Source organism: Myotis lucifugus, unplaced genomic scaffold (genome assembly GCF_000147115.1).
Source record: "Myotis lucifugus unplaced genomic scaffold, Myoluc2.0 scaffold_22, whole genome shotgun sequence".
Classification (NCBI taxonomy): domain Eukaryota; kingdom Metazoa; phylum Chordata; class Mammalia; order Chiroptera; family Vespertilionidae; genus Myotis; species Myotis lucifugus.
Window position 1 is genome coordinate 3,780,244 of NW_005871070.1, and position 15,664 is coordinate 3,795,907.

The 15,664-nt window shown below is 36.1% G+C and overlaps 1 protein-coding gene across 15 annotated transcripts in view; it reads left to right on the forward strand.

The window, feature by feature from the left end:
• RALGAPA1 (Ral GTPase activating protein catalytic alpha subunit 1) overlaps positions 1 to 15,664 on the forward strand; it is a 281,001-nt gene that overhangs the window by 87,411 nt on the left and 177,926 nt on the right. For all 15 annotated transcript variants that reach the window (XR_002828508.1, XM_023751509.1, XM_023751508.1 and 12 more), the window contains 4 exons: positions 2,727 to 2,875; positions 6,369 to 6,498; positions 8,142 to 8,379; positions 9,746 to 9,907. Coding sequence is in view for 14 of the 15 variants with exons in the window: in XM_023751509.1 (XP_023607277.1) it covers positions 2,727 to 2,875; positions 6,369 to 6,498; positions 8,142 to 8,379; positions 9,746 to 9,907 (679 nt within the window). In the remaining variant the exon portion in view is untranslated. The remainder of the gene's footprint in view (positions 1 to 2,726; positions 2,876 to 6,368; positions 6,499 to 8,141; positions 8,380 to 9,745; positions 9,908 to 15,664) is intronic.

Consider the following 15,664-nt stretch of genomic DNA (forward strand, 5'->3'; position numbering starts at 1 on the left):
TTTCCCTTTTCTCCTTCCTCACCTCATTCTATACTCCTTGCTGTTTCTCATATGTGCTGCACAGGCAGTCACCTCAGTTACCTTATATCTGCATCTTCTTTTGTCTGGAAAGCTTTTCTCCCAGATTGCTACAGAGTTCAGTTTTGTCTTTTCCTTTTCAATTTATTCATATTTATATTCATTCTCTGCTTCCCGCTCCACCACTTTCTTTTGAATGAGTGGCATCATTGAGGACAATGAGATGATAGTGAGTACCCTTGTCTTGTTTTTGGCTTTTGGCAGTATTTCTCAGGTTCAGTTGCTGTTATAGCATTTGTTATATTTTTGATAAGTACTCTTTTTCAAATTAAGGAATTATACATTTTTTCCTAGTTTGCTAAAATAAAGTATTTTATTTTAATAATAAATGCTGAATGGTTTTTCTGAATACATTATGATGATCATACTTTTTTGCCATTTAAATCTATTGATAGAGTATATTATATTAACAGGCTTTTCTGATGTCAAGACATCCTATCATTTCTGGGGTAAATACTAGTTGGTCATAAAGTATTATATTTTGCTCAATTTGAATTGCTACTATTTTTTTTCAGTCATATGTTCATAAGTGATATTGGTCTTTTATTTACTTTCCTTATATAGTCTTTTTTTGTTTTGGGTAATAAGATTATAGTTTTATAAAAATAAGTTGGGTGGTTTTTCTTCATCCTTGTCTCTCAAACAGCTTGTGTAAAATAGGGCTCATCTTTCATGAAGGTTAGGCGAAACTTTACCTGTAAAGCTTTCCAGGCCTGGTGTTCAGAGATGGGTCAGGGAGATCTTGATTACCAGTTCACTTTCATTCATGGTTTCAATGCATACATCTTTTCTATTTCTTCCTGAGTCACTTTTGGCAATTTATGTTTGCCTACAAAATAATTTATTTTGCCCTGGCCAGTGTGGCTCAGTTAGTTGAGTGTTGTCCCATGCACCTAAAGTCACTAGTTTGATCCCTAGTCAGGAAACATACCCAGGTTGTGGGTTTGATCCCCCGTTGGGGTTCAGGAGGCAACTGATTGATGTTTCTCCCTAACATCAATGTTTCTCTCTCTCTCCATCTTCCTTTGTCTCTCTCTAAAAATCAGTCAAAATATATTTTTAAAAAGCATTAAATTTTCAATTATTAGCATAAAGTTATCCAGTGAACTATCATCATTTTAAAATTCTCTTCTGGATATATAGTTGTATCCTTATTTTATTTCTAATGTTTATTTGTATCTCTCTTGCATTTCTTGGTCAGTGTTGCTAAGCTTACAGTCAACTTTTTTCTATTTTAACTATTTTAAAGTTAGCTTAATGTACTTTTCTCACATGATTTTACAACGTATTTTGTTTTATAATTCATCCAGGGGATTTAAATCAGAATTATGAATGTAAAAGATGTAAATATCCTAGGTTTATAGTGGATGCAATGTTCTCTTTTGCAAAGTGTCCTTGAGTGCCTTTGCCACATGCCTGTTACCATTATAATTTTGTCCTCAATAACAAAGTATAATTAATGATTTGATTGTAATGAATTTAATTGAAGATACATATTGATGGATCCTAATTAGTAGTACTATAATATATAGTCTGTTTATACAGTCTGTTTATTATCAAAAGAGATGTACAGACATTGCCAATGTAAAAAGAGGAAAGATGGTTTTGAACACCTCATTCAGAAAACTCTTGATTTGGGTATCATTTTTATTCTAAACTATTTGTATTTTTTTATTGTTCCTTTCATTTTATGACAGCAATAGCATTATTATGTGAAAGCTCTCAGTTTTAAAAAATGCTGTTTTTTACTTACTTGGGGCATGCCTAATAGTAATTTAAAATTTGTCTAGATAAACATAAAATACACAGATTTAATATTTAAGGGTATCAAGCTTGTGGTAGAAGTAGAATTATATGTAACTAGAGGCCCGGTGCACGAAATTTGTGCACTGAGGGGGCATGTCCCTCAGCCCAGCCTGCACCCTTTCCAATCTGGGACATCCCTCTCACAATCCAGGACTGCTGGCTCCCAACTGCTTGCCTGCCTGATTGCCCCTAACCGCTTCTGCCTGCCAGCCTGATCGCCCCCTAACCACTCCTCTGCCAGCCTGATTGACGCCTAACTGCTCCCCTGCCAGCCCGATTTCCTCCAACTGTCCTCCCCTGCCAGCCCAGTCGCCTTTAATTGCCCTCCCCTGCAGGCCTGGTCCCCCCCAACTGCTTTCCCCTGCCAGCCCAGTCACCCCTAACTGCCCTCCCCTGCAGGCCTGGTCCCCCACTAACTGCCCTCCCCTGCAGGCCTGGTCGCCCCCAACTGCTTTCCCCTGCCAGCCCAGTCACCCCTAACTGCCCTCCCCTGCAGGCCTGGTCCCTCCCTAACTGCCCTCCCCTGCAGGCCTGGTCCCTCCCTAACTGCCCTCCCCTGCAGGCCCAGTCCCCCCTAACTGCCCTCCCCTGCTAGCCTGCTCGTTCACAACTGCCCTCCCCTGCTGGCCATCTTGTGACCACATGGTGGCGGCCATCTTGTGAGAGGGTGTGACAGTCAATTTGCATATTACCTCTTTATTGTGTAGGGTTAATCTATCGTCTTATGCTTTTAAATTTATTATTATTAAATTTATTAGCATCTAAGGTTTTTTTTTTTCTTTGAATAAGAAATTTGTCATTGAAATTCTATAATGAATGGCTAATGATTTCTTTTGTCTTAGGTGTTTATTATAAACTCATCAAATATATTTCTTCTTGAACCTGCAAATGAAATAAAAAGTCTTCTGGATGAGCACACAGATATGTGTAAACGTATTCTTAACATTTATCGGTTCATGGTTGTGCAAGTATCAATGGACAAAAAGACTTGGTAAAAATCTTTATTCTTTATGTTTTTTATATTGTGTGTATGGGTATAGTAATTTTTAGAGAACAGTGTCTGTGAACAGGGCTTGTTACAATGTTTTATAGGCTTCCATTATTGAATAAATGAATATAACATTTTATATAATTATGATGACAACAATAGTCTCCTTCACTTTATCTCAACATCTTTTTAAGAAAATCTTAGCCCTAACCAGTTTGGCTCAGTGGATAGAGCGTCAGTCTGCGGACTAAAGGGTCCCAGGTTCAATTCCGGTCAAGGGCATATACCTTGGTTGCGGGCACATCCCCAGTGTGGGGTGTGCAGGAGGCAGCTGATCCATGTTTCTCTCTCATGGATGTTTCTAACTCTCTATTCCTCTCCCTTCCTCTCTGTAAAAAATCAATAAAATATATATTTAAAAAAAAAAAGAAAATCTTAAAAAAAATGTTTTTATTGATTTCAGAGAGAGAAAGGGAAAGGGACAAAGAGATAGAAACATCAATGATGAAAGAGAATAATTGATTCGCTGCCTCCTGCACGCCTCCTACTAGAAATCAAGCCCACAACCTGTGCATGTGCCCTGACTGGAAATAAAACTGCGACCTCCTGGTTCATGGGTTGACACTCAATCACTGAGCCACACTAGACGGGCTATCTCAACATCTTTGTTCAAACTTCCAAAAGCCCCGTGGCTTATTTTTCTAAAATGAGCATATGATAACCTCCTGTGTCCCCAGGATTGAATGCATGTATGCATGTGTGAATGAATGAATAAGTAAATATGGAATGTATGAATGCCTGATTCCTCAACCTAGCACTTAAGGCCATGTACAGTCAGGCCCTTACTTACTTTCCAGCCCTTTCTCAAACCTAAATGTCTTGCAGGGTGGGATTCTGCCTCCAGCTTTATCAAATTTCCTGAGCACATCTGAACTTTGCTTTACAATGTCTAATTCCTGCCATTTTTTTTGTTATCATTAACTGTCCTTAGTTTCAGCTTCATTTTTCCACATATCCTTGTACTTTTTTCCTTTCTTCCTTTAATTCTGTATTTGTACCTCTGTTATAGTTGTCAAATTGTCTTAATCCCTAAATTACTTGTATAAATTGCTGTTTATCTCACTGAATTGAGAGGCCCTAAAAGGTATATTACTGGTTGTTTTGTTTCTATATTTCCTACATTTCTTAGTATAGTACCTTAGCTAGTATTGGTACTCTATAAAGATTTGTTTAATTGAATGGAAAAAAATAGGCCTTTGGGGGAGATGAGAAGAGCTGTTCTTCCGTTTTTATAAAAATGGCACATGTTCATTATGAAATTCAAAGAAAAGTTTGAAAAAGAAAATAAAAGATGGCCAAAAGTTCTCTCACCAAACCACACACACAGTTACATAGTATTATGCCATATATGTGTACCATAATTTTCGTAACCAGTCACCTATTGATGGATATGTAGTTATTTCATTTTGTTGTTGGAGGAGGGGAGGACGGTCAACATCCTTATACATATAATTTTTCTCCTTGACTCATTCTTAAAGAATGGAAGTTCTTATTCAAAGAACATGCTTAATTTACATTTTGCTGTATGGAAAAATGGCTTTATTTTGAAAAAATCTTTATTAAAAGTATTAATGTAATTGTATTTATAAGTAGTTATTAACTTATTTAGAGCACTTTTTTGTGCCAGGTATTTTTTCAAGCATTTTACATGTATTTTCTTAATCCTGATAGCATCCTATGAGGTTGATGATACCTATTTTTTATGATTCTTAGGCACAAGAGATTGAGTAATTTATCCTTGTTCACACAGCTGAGCTTTGAACTGTGGTCCTTCTGACTTCAGAGCCCTAGTTATTATTTTCCAGTAACTAAAATACTTTGAATAATTATTTTGTTAGTTTGCCCTTTTTTACCTTTTAAATGCTTTGATCAGTGCTGTGGAGCCAGGTTAAAGAGAGTCTTATTTTAAAATTGGAACATAATTTTAGAATTCTTTTCATAAATGTTATCAATTCCTTTAAGTAAAAGCATAATGAAAGATTACCCACATATTTTTATTGAGTTTACAAGTCTTTATGAATTAAAATCATTATTTTTGTATCATAAAGTGAAAGGTTATCTAATACATGAGTGAGTTAAGGTTTGACCACAAATCAGATAAGATTTATTTGGAAATCTATACTTTATTGCATATGCAGTTTACTTCAAATAGCTTTTCATAAAGCTAAGCTAGAAGCCTAGGATTACAAATGTGGCACCTTTGATTTTTATTTTATGAATGATTCCATGCATTCATTTGTTAATAAATTCAGGATATTTTTCATTGAGTGATACTTTTCTATTTTATTTTGTCCTCACTTTCCAGAATAACCATGACATCTAAATATGGAATCGGTTGCTGCTTCTGCTGTATTTTTTCTCACATGGACTGCTCCATGTGTTGCTATGTCTAAAATGGGCCAGCAAATAAAGCCAAAGAGGAGGGGCTGTGATAGGAACTTAGGCTGTTAGCCTCACTATACATCCAACTGTAATTCTCTTGTCAGCCTCTTTTTCACGTATGGTTGAATTATTAGGTGCAAATATGGTAGTTTTGTGGTCTTAATAATAAACATCAAGGAGAAAGAGGCAGGTAAAGGTATTATTAGGATGGCTTGTTTGCATACACGAGAATATAAAGGGTTTAAAAAATGGCCAGCCCAGTGGTTGAGCGTAGACCTATGGACCTCCAGCCTATGGACCAGGAGGTCCCGGTTCAATTCCCAGTCAGGGCACATGCCCAGGTTGCAGGCCCAATCCCCAATGTGGTGCATGCAGGAGGCAGCCAATCAATGATTCTCTCTCATCATTGGTGTTTCTATCTCTCTTTCCCTCTTCCTCTCCCTTCCTCTTTGAAATCAATAAAAATATATATTTTTAAATGGCCAAACTTAAAAGATGGGAAGAGGCAATAGAGTGATGGTGCTTGATTACTTGTCAGGCTCATAATAATTTATTAATCTTAAAATATCATGTAGTGTTTCTTTTTTAATTGAATTTATTGGTATGACATTGGTTAATAAAATCATGTAGTTTTTTAAATTGAGCCTGTTTCAATTCTAGATATGTGGTGGTTCTCCCTATTGTAAAGATGGATCAAGGTAGAACTGTATTATATAGTTGAATGAATGTTCTTCAAACAGTTTCTTAAGTATACTACTTAATTTGTGGGGTGTAGAATGGGAACAACCTCACCACTTTCACCCCAAATTTTCAGCTTTTGCATAAATATTTATTTGATGAGAGGGTATTGTGGCTGAAAAATTAAAATGATACAGATTTATAAAGTAGAATTTAAAATTTTAATATTTCAGAATTCTAAAATTTTGGAAGATATTTGCTATTTGAGTTATTTAAAGATAATACAATTTTTAAAGCAAATAATAATTCGAAAGTTACTCATTAATCAAAAGCAAACATATGCAAGAAGGAAACTAATTAATTTTTTTACTTTAAGGGAACAGATGCTGCTTGTGTTGCTCAGAGTCACAGAGTCTGTACTGAAGATGCCATCACAAGCTTTTCTGCAGTTCCAGGGGAAAAAAAATATGACCTTGGCAGGTCGACTTGCAGGACCACTTTTTCAGGCAATAAAAATAAATAAATAGATAGTTAAATAGAAGGATAGATATGTATTTTTTTAAGATTCACTGAGCTCTGTATTTGTTACGGGGGGGGGGGGGGAGCTTTAAATCGGAGATCATTTTATATTAAAGTATCTTTTGTAAAGCTAAATTAAAAATTGCTTTTTAAAATATGCTATTTGCCATATGTACAAATTCATAATCTACTATAAAAGTGGAGGAAATATTGAGTCTGAGAAAAAAGGGTTAACCCAGGCTGATGATATTTACTTTATCTTTTGTGTAGCATACTTGTATGATTGCAAAAAGCTGCTGGAGGGCTTCATGAGTAGTAGTAGCCTGATTGTTTGCTTTATGAGTTTCCAAGTCTCGGGTCCTGTTGGAGAGCCAAAACTTTCTTTTATATTGTTCCACAGTAATGAAAAGTAGTAAATAATCAAGATTTTTACTTATGCTGTTTCATAAGATGTTATTCTCTTCACTTCTTTATTTGAAGTATCAGTGGTAGTTTGATTTTATAGGAATTTATACATCATGTTTTCCAACCTGAGGATAAAATACTGACTTTGAATGTATTATGAATTTTTTTGGAAAATAGAAAGCAAAATATTTTCTTAATATGACACACTGAATACAAATATATGGGTAAAAATAGTTCTTAATGTCAAAATCTGAGATCTAATTCTTGACCATAAGTATAACCATTCAAATTAATTTATTTTCAAATATGCTAGTTTACCTAAAATTCTATGCTGTTAGTGAAAAATCCTTTGAAACCAGCTATATTTATTATCTAAACTCCTCTTGACTTCATTAGCCTTTATTCTTTCTCTCTTTAATTTCCCCATTGTTAGAACTAACCCAATGGTGGGAGCTATAGGAAGATAAAATTTTACCTTGCTATATGGAATAACTTTTTTGTAATCTGAACATTTAAAGATAGCATAGAGGCTCTTCTGTACTATAAACTCTGCTCATTTTCATCTTTACACTTAATGTGTAAACTTAATTTCTTAATAAAATTTTTAGAGTTCAGCTTTTAAAAAGCTATTTTTTGACTTATTTCTTTAATAGGTTATATCTGCAGTATCAGTATAAGTTTTTTACTATGATTGGATTTATTACAGAACACTTAATTCCTCTGGTATCTTTACAATGAAATTTAATTTTATTCTTCAGTTTACATGTTATTTTTCAAAACTACATTCACTAAGTTAAGTACATCCCTAATTTTTATTTTTAGAACGTTCAAGTTTTATAGTTAGTGATTTCTAGCTTTAATTTGAGGGTGTAGTGTGGTTTTTTTTTTAGTTCAGTAACTATTAACTACTCAGTAATTTCAACGGTTAATAGTATGGGGAAGATTTTGTATCTTTATAAAAAGCATTTATTTAATATTAACGTAAAAGAGCAACTTTAAGGAGATTTCTCTTCAGTTTTGGCACCTTGTCTTAATTGCTAGAATGTTGAGAGTTGGCAATTGTTGAACTGAAATATATAGTAGATACTAATGATTGCATGAATTACTATGTACCAAGAAAAGGTCATGGATATTATTCTACTTGTTTTTAAGTAATTTTAAAATAATTGAATATATATGAGTTTGAATATGTTTCATTTTTATTTCTGATTATTTGTCTTTATAGACTCTTATAGTTGCCTGGATCAAAGCAAATCTAAATGTGTACATATCCCGAGAACTTTGGGATGATTTACTCTCAGTTTTGTCATCATTGACCTATTGGGAAGAATTAGCCACTGAATGGTCACTGACTATGGAGACACTAACTAAAGTTTTAGCTAGAAATTTATATAGTTTGGATCTCAGTGATTTACCATTGGATAAGCTGAGTGAACAGAAGCAAAAAAAGCATAAAGGGAAAGGTAAGAGTTGTTCACAGAGATGTTCCATATAAATTTGTTAAAATGGTTTGGTCTCCTCAGGGAGAGAGCTGAGTTTAAAAGTCATGTTTTCTCTTCATTATTTCCTTCTTCATTTATCCTGAAGGTTGAAGAACCTTAAAATCAGTAATAATGTTGATATGGGACAAAGTGTTGTGTACATAAAGAGTTATAGATAAATAAGTCAGAATCTTAAATATTTTATTTTTAATAGTTAGCCAAAATTGAAATGTATCAAACACTCTTCCTTTATCATACATAAATTTTTGTTAGATGATGGTTTTATATTTTTCTACTTAAAAATAATTATTTGAAAATTATTTTGAAAACATTTTCTTAGTTTTTAACTAAAAGCAAACACTCTACATGTGGACTGCATATCTCCCTAATATTTAAAAGGGATAGAGGGGCAGTAACAGTGATTATGTCACTAATACATGTTTTTATGATCCTTGGTTTATTAGTACTTTCCATTCTTAATAGTTTCTAACTAGAGATTATATCTGAGTCACATTTCACACTTAACACTAGATCGTAAGTATGTGACCAAACTACTTTTTCCAGGACTATTTCCCAAGTAACTATTATTGACAGGTAGATATTTAGTAACTTCCATGTCAGGATGGTTTTTGGTTAGCTCATTTCCTATTCTTTTGGCTTATCCAGATGTTTCATTTCTATTATGAGTCAATTGGGTGGCAGAGAATTTATAATAGTTATTGTCGATGGCATATTTTAAAAACTCTGCATCTGTTTTAGAATATGATTTCTACCTAAAATAAGTTCAGTAAAGCCTTACAGTACACAAGCATTTTATCTTGTTACTTTATAATATACTAGAGGCCTGTGCACCAGTGGGGTCCCTCGGCCTAGCCTGCAGGGATCAGGCCGAAACTGGCTCTCTGACATCCCCTAAGGGGTCCTGGATTGCGAGAGGGTGCAGGCCAGGCTGAAGGACCCCACTGGTGCATGATTGGGGCCGGGGAGGGACCGTGGGAGGGCTCCAGGGCGTGTCTGGCTTGTCTAGCCCAGTCCCAATTGGGCTGATCGGGGCTGGCTGACCATGGAAGAACCGTGGGAGGTTGGCGAGCTGGGGAGGGGCCTCGGGAGGGCTCCAGAGTGTGTCCAGCCCTTCTCACCAAGTCCCAATTGGCCGGGCCCCAGCAGCAAGCTTACCTATTGGTTGGAGCATCGCCCCCTGGTGGTCAGTGCATGTCATAGCTACCAGTCGAACTGTCACTTAGATATATATATTATGAATAAATCTAAGAATCTGAGGTTAGGTGGCACACATAATCTGAAAAGATTATTGATCAGATATATTAAGATTGCAAAACTACATTTCTAGGAGTTGGACATGAATTTCAGAAAGTCTCAGTTGACAAGTCATTTTCTAGAGGATGGAGTCGTGATCAGCCTGGCCAAGCCCCAATGAGACAGAGAAGTGCAACAACCACTGGTTCCCCAGGAACTGAAAAGGCGAGGAGTATAGTACGACAAAAAACTGTTGGTATGTACTCCTTAAAATCATGAGAATTGTACAGGGGAATCCATTTATAATCCTTGGTAACAATGTATCTAAATGCATTTTTCTCATCAGTTGATTTTTATTGTTAAATGAAACACTTCTATAGCAAAACCATTTTTTTTAATAGTACTCAAGAGTCCAATGACATGCTGTGTTATTACTTTATGGTATTAAGATTTATCTTACATTATTTTTTTGTAGTTTATTTTACTGTACTGTCAATAATTCTAAACTGTTATTTTACAGAGTTGAAATAGAACTGATTCACTTTCCAGAACTCATGCATTAACTGGTATAGTTTCTACTAAGTGAATATACTCACAAACATGGAAAACTTTCAGTACTACAATTACATATTTAGATTGGCTTCAGACTTTCAGCAAGGAATACATGCTCTCTACCTGTAGACAGCTGAGTCCAAGGTGGAGTCTATTGCTAGGTTCCTTGCTGCTTTTAACAGACATGGAAAAAATTTCTATAATCTTAGGAATAGCAACAAAGTAACAGTGATGGGAAGATTTTCTGGATGGAGGATCACTCAGGATACTATACATTTAGCTCCATTTTATTCCTTTTCCTCTCAGAGATTTTTAACTTGGTTTGAATTGTAGTAGAATGAGTGCTATAAGGAAAAGCAAAAGGGCTGCGTTCTAATCTCTTTTTTTACTCTTCTTTCATTACTAGATAGCTAGATAACCTTAGAAAATTTACTGAACTTTCTAGACTTTACTTATTTCATCTGTGTAATGCCTGAAACAAAATTGCTTGTAGTTACTTCAGGCTTTACAATCTACAATTCTATGGAAGGAGAATTTTCTGTAGGAATGTATCTGTATTTAATGGTAATCATTGGAAAACACTATTAATTTAAAAGAAACCTAAAACCATTGTTGTAAGGATATGTCATCTATAAGATGCTGGGTTCTCAAGTGTTAAGAATTACATTCTAAATGAAGAAACAAAACTAGAAAGAGAATATAGAAATTAAACATTTAAAAGATTTAAAAATAATGCTCTTTTATTTATTTTATTTTTAATTTCAGGGAGAGGGAGAGAGAGATGGAAACATCAATGATGAGAGATAATCACTTCCTGTACGCCCCCTACTGGGGATTGAGCCCGCAACCTGAGCATGTGCCCTGACCTGAATCAAACCGTGACCTCCTTGTTCATGGGTTGACATTCAATCACTGAGCCACATTGGCCAGGCAAAATCATGGTCTTTTAAATCTTACTTGAATATCTTTACAATTCTTCATGTATTTTTTATAGAAGTAGTTTATGCTTAGTGTGGGGAGTAAAAGTTTAAATGTAAAGACTCTTTAGCTGTCTAATTAGAAGTAGTCATTATTAACATGTCAGTATATCTCTAATTTTTAAAAGACATATTATATATATGAATAACATTCGTCTTTAAATCATACCTGTTAATTGAAGAAACCTATGAAGTAAAAAGTTAAAGCATTAAAAATTTTGGTAATAAAGGTACCTGCTAAAGGTAGAAAATATTAAAAGAAGCGGCAAATTAAATTAGGATATTCTTTGGACATATATTTTCTTTAGTTTTTAAAATTAATATTTTGTGTTCTTAATGAACTTAGTTAAAAATTCAAACTATGTAAGTATATACATTCTGGCCTTTCCCTCATTACTACTCCTCACCTTCCCACTTCATTTCATTAGAGACAACCACTATTCTCAGTTTCTTGAGCATGCTGCTAAAGATATTTTCTACATATAGCCTGTGTATATAGTATAATATACACACTGTTGTGAACCATGGCTTTTCAGACATTTCAAACGAAAAAAGTATTTTTAAGTACTCATTATGGAAGCACCGTTCTAAGCATTGAGGCTTTTGGAAGGAATAACGCTAACAAATTCTACTGAGGCTGACAGTTGTAGTGTTGGGGAGACATATAAAAAAATAGATAAAACAGTAAAAATTGCAGGAAGTAGTGCTGTGAAGTAAAAGAATAAGGGACAAGAGAGTATAGGATATAAAATGGGACTGTTTTAGATAGGGAAGTCAGTGAAGGCCTATCTAATATGATTTAAGACCAGAGACCACAATAAAGTGAGAGCAGATATCTAGAGGAAAGAGTGTTCTAAGCAGAAGAAAAAACATAAAAGCTTGCAGCAGGAGTGTGCTTGGGTATTTGAGGAAGAAAGAATAAAGGGGTCATAGTGGCTGGAGTATGGGGTAAGAAAGGAAGAGAGTGCTAGGAAGTGAAGTCAAGCTATAATGATACATTTTAAAGATTATTGTATATCAGAAATTGTTGAATTTCTTACATTATATTTCATTACATGGAAGTACCATATCCTGAAGATGAACATTTAGTTAATTTTCAATTTTGTGCTATTAAAATGGTACAGAATACAGTTATGTATACTTACATACTTTATACATATATGCAGATATATCTATAGGTTTAATCTGTAGGATTTAAAAATAAATTGCCCTTAAAACAATGAAATACCACCACATACCTATTAGAATGGCTAAAATCCAGAACACTGAGAACAGCAAGTGCTGATAAAGTGGTGGAGCAATAGTAACTATCAGTGTTGGTGGTAATGCAAAATGGTACAGCCACTTTGGAAGACAGTTTTAGTTTTTTAAAAAACTAGACATATTCTTACCATCCTTTATAATTATTCAGGTAGCATGAAGACATGACGTCCATACAACCCCCTGCACACAAGTATTTGTAGCAACTTTATTCATAACTAGAGGTCTGGTGCACGAATTCGTGCACGGGTGGGGTCTGGCCAGCCTGCCTTGATCAGGGCCGATCGGGCCGGGCCGACTCGGGGGGAGGGGACGCGGGAGGTTGGCCGGCTGGCCCCACCCCTATCCAGGTCAGGGGGCGATCAGGGATGGGGCGGGCCGGGGAGGGGCAGGTCTGCGGGTGGTTGGTGGGCTGGCCAATAGGGGATGGGGCTTGGGGGAGGGGCTGCAGGCAGTTGGCCAGCTGGCCCCACCCCCGATTAGGGTGGGGGGGCCGATCTGGGGCGGGACCAGCCAGGGGGAGGGGCCGTGGGCAGTTTGCTGGTCGAGCTCCCAGTCGAACTCCCAGTCAAGGGGACAGTTTGCATATTAGCCTTTTATTGTATAGGATTATCCAAACTTGGAAACACCAAGATGTTCTTTTGTGGGTGAATAGATTAACAACTGGTACATCCACACACAGAATATTATTTAGAGACTAGAGGCCTGGTGCATGAAATTGGTGCAGGTTGTGGTGGGGGGGTGGGGGGGGCGGTCCTTCAGCCCAGCCTGCACCCTCTTGTAATCTGGGATCCCTCAGTGCATACCCACAGGGGAGCACTCACCAGCTGTGAGCCTGGCTTCTGGCTGAGAGACACTCCTCCTGAGGAGTGCACACTGACCACCAGGGGGCAGTTCCTACGTTGAGCAGGATCAGGCCGAAACCGACTCTCCAACATCCCCTGAGGGGTCCCGGATTTCGAGAGGGCGCAGGCCAGGCCGAGGGACCCCACCAATGCATTATCGGGGCCAGCGAGGGACTTGGGAGGTTGGCCAGCCAGTGAGGGACCGTGGGAGGGCTCTAGGGCGTGTCCGGCCCATCTCGCTCAGTCTCAATCGGCTGGTCCCCAGCAGTAAGCTAACCTACCAGTCAGAGTGTCTGCCCCCTGGTAGTCAGTGCACATCATAGTGGCCAGTCGACTGCCTGCCCCCTAATGGTCAGTGCGCGTCATAGCAAGTGGTTGAGCGGTCTTAGCATATCATTAGCATATTACACTTTGATTGGTTAAACAGATGATTGGACACTTAGCATATTAGGCTTTCATTATATAGGATGTGAAGAAATTAGCTATTAGACAATGAAAATATATGGAGGAGTCCCAAATGCTAAATGAAAGAAGCCAATCTGAAATGGCTATCTATGATTTCAACTATATAACATTCTGAAAGACGGAAAACTAAGGAGACTGTAAAATGGTCACTGGTTATGGGGTAAGGCAGTATTACAGGGCAAGGAGGAGGGCTGAATAGGTGGGGAGCATAGAATGTTTTTAGAGCAGTGAAATTATTCTGTATGATACTGTAATGGTGTATATGTGTCATTATAAATTTGTCCAAAACCCATAGAATGCACAACACAAAGAGTGATCCCTGGTATAAGCTATCAGTTTGGGCTCATCAGTTGTAGCAAATATTCCTTGCTGATTAATGCAAGATGTTAATATTTGGGGAACCTGGTGCTGGTGAGAAGAGAATATATTAGAACTCTTTGTACTTGCCACTCAGTTTTTCTGTAAACCCCAATTAATTTAAAAAATATATAATATTCATTAGGAACAGAAAGTGATTTAGACATTTGAAATAATCACAGATTTGCCTTTGAAAATTTTATTTTTAAAAGTCTATCATTCTCTGTTTCTTAATTGTATGACTTGAATTGGGAGAAATAAATCACATTGGGAATATACTTTACATTTCTCTTTTATGCAATAGTCCTTTAAATAACAAACCTAAATTCCTCTTGTTAAAAGTATCATATTTTGCCTTGGCCAATGTAGCTCAGTTGAGTGTTGTCCTGTGCACCTAAAGGTTGCCTGTTCAATTTCCAGTAAGGGCACAACATTTCCGGGTTGTGGGCTGCATTCCCTATATGGGGCGTGCAGGAGGCAGCGGATAGATGTTTTTTTCTCTTTCCTTCTCCCTTCTACTCTCTCTGAAAATACAAACTATATTTTTTTAAAAGAATTTTTTTTTCTCACGACTGACTTACCTGATAGAGTGATAAAATATATAACTTTTAAAGACTAATTTAACTTTAAGCAGCTTTGTTTATACTTGTAGCCTAAACTAATCTATGCATTTGATGTCCTTATATTTCATGAGGGCACTAGTGTAGTCTCTGGTGAAATTTATAAAATAGCAACTTTGTTATATCCAAACACTTATTTTATTGGTTGCTTTCTAGAGTTTTCAGATTGGAATAATGCTAAGAGGATTTATTTTTCACTTAAAGGCAACTTGTCTTCATTTAAAAAAATATTAAACATTCCATAATCCTCTAGCCCTCAGATTTCTCAGGATGTCCTTAATAAGAAATTTTCTATTATTCATATTGAGTTTAAAATGTAATTAAATTTTTTAAGGTTTTGCTATGCCAGCAAATATTAAAAGGAGGTACAGTGAATTTAGGACTTAATATAGAATATATTCATGAGAAGCAATTTTAAATGTTTGCAGTTATGATTTAGAACCTGGTATTCAACATTTGGAATAAATATATCACTGCTTCTGTTTTCAAATTCTCCTCTTAGTTTATGTTTATTATAGATTTGGGCCTAAATTTGAGGACTTATAGGTATATTTCTTCCAGTGAACACACATGCATACATATTGTGAATTTAATTTCAAATTAGTGAGAAATATGTGTTACATTTTGGAAGTGAGAAAAGGCCAGAGTTGTCTTCCTCCTGTTTATTTTATATGTTTGTATGCTTTTAGTGATCCTTCACATTTGCTGTATACATTCTTATGCTGCATGGGAACTCTGGAGTGAAGGTTACAGTTTTTGATAGTGTGGTCCAAAATGAATTTATTAGAGTGGATCTATTTTCCTTATTTATTATTTTTAGAAGGGTGAAGTAAAGATAAGAATCCTTTAAAAATTGGCATGCTTGTAGTTTTGAAAATGTGTTTTTACTTTTTTTTTTTAATACAGTTTTATTGATTTCGGAGAGGAAGGGAGAGGG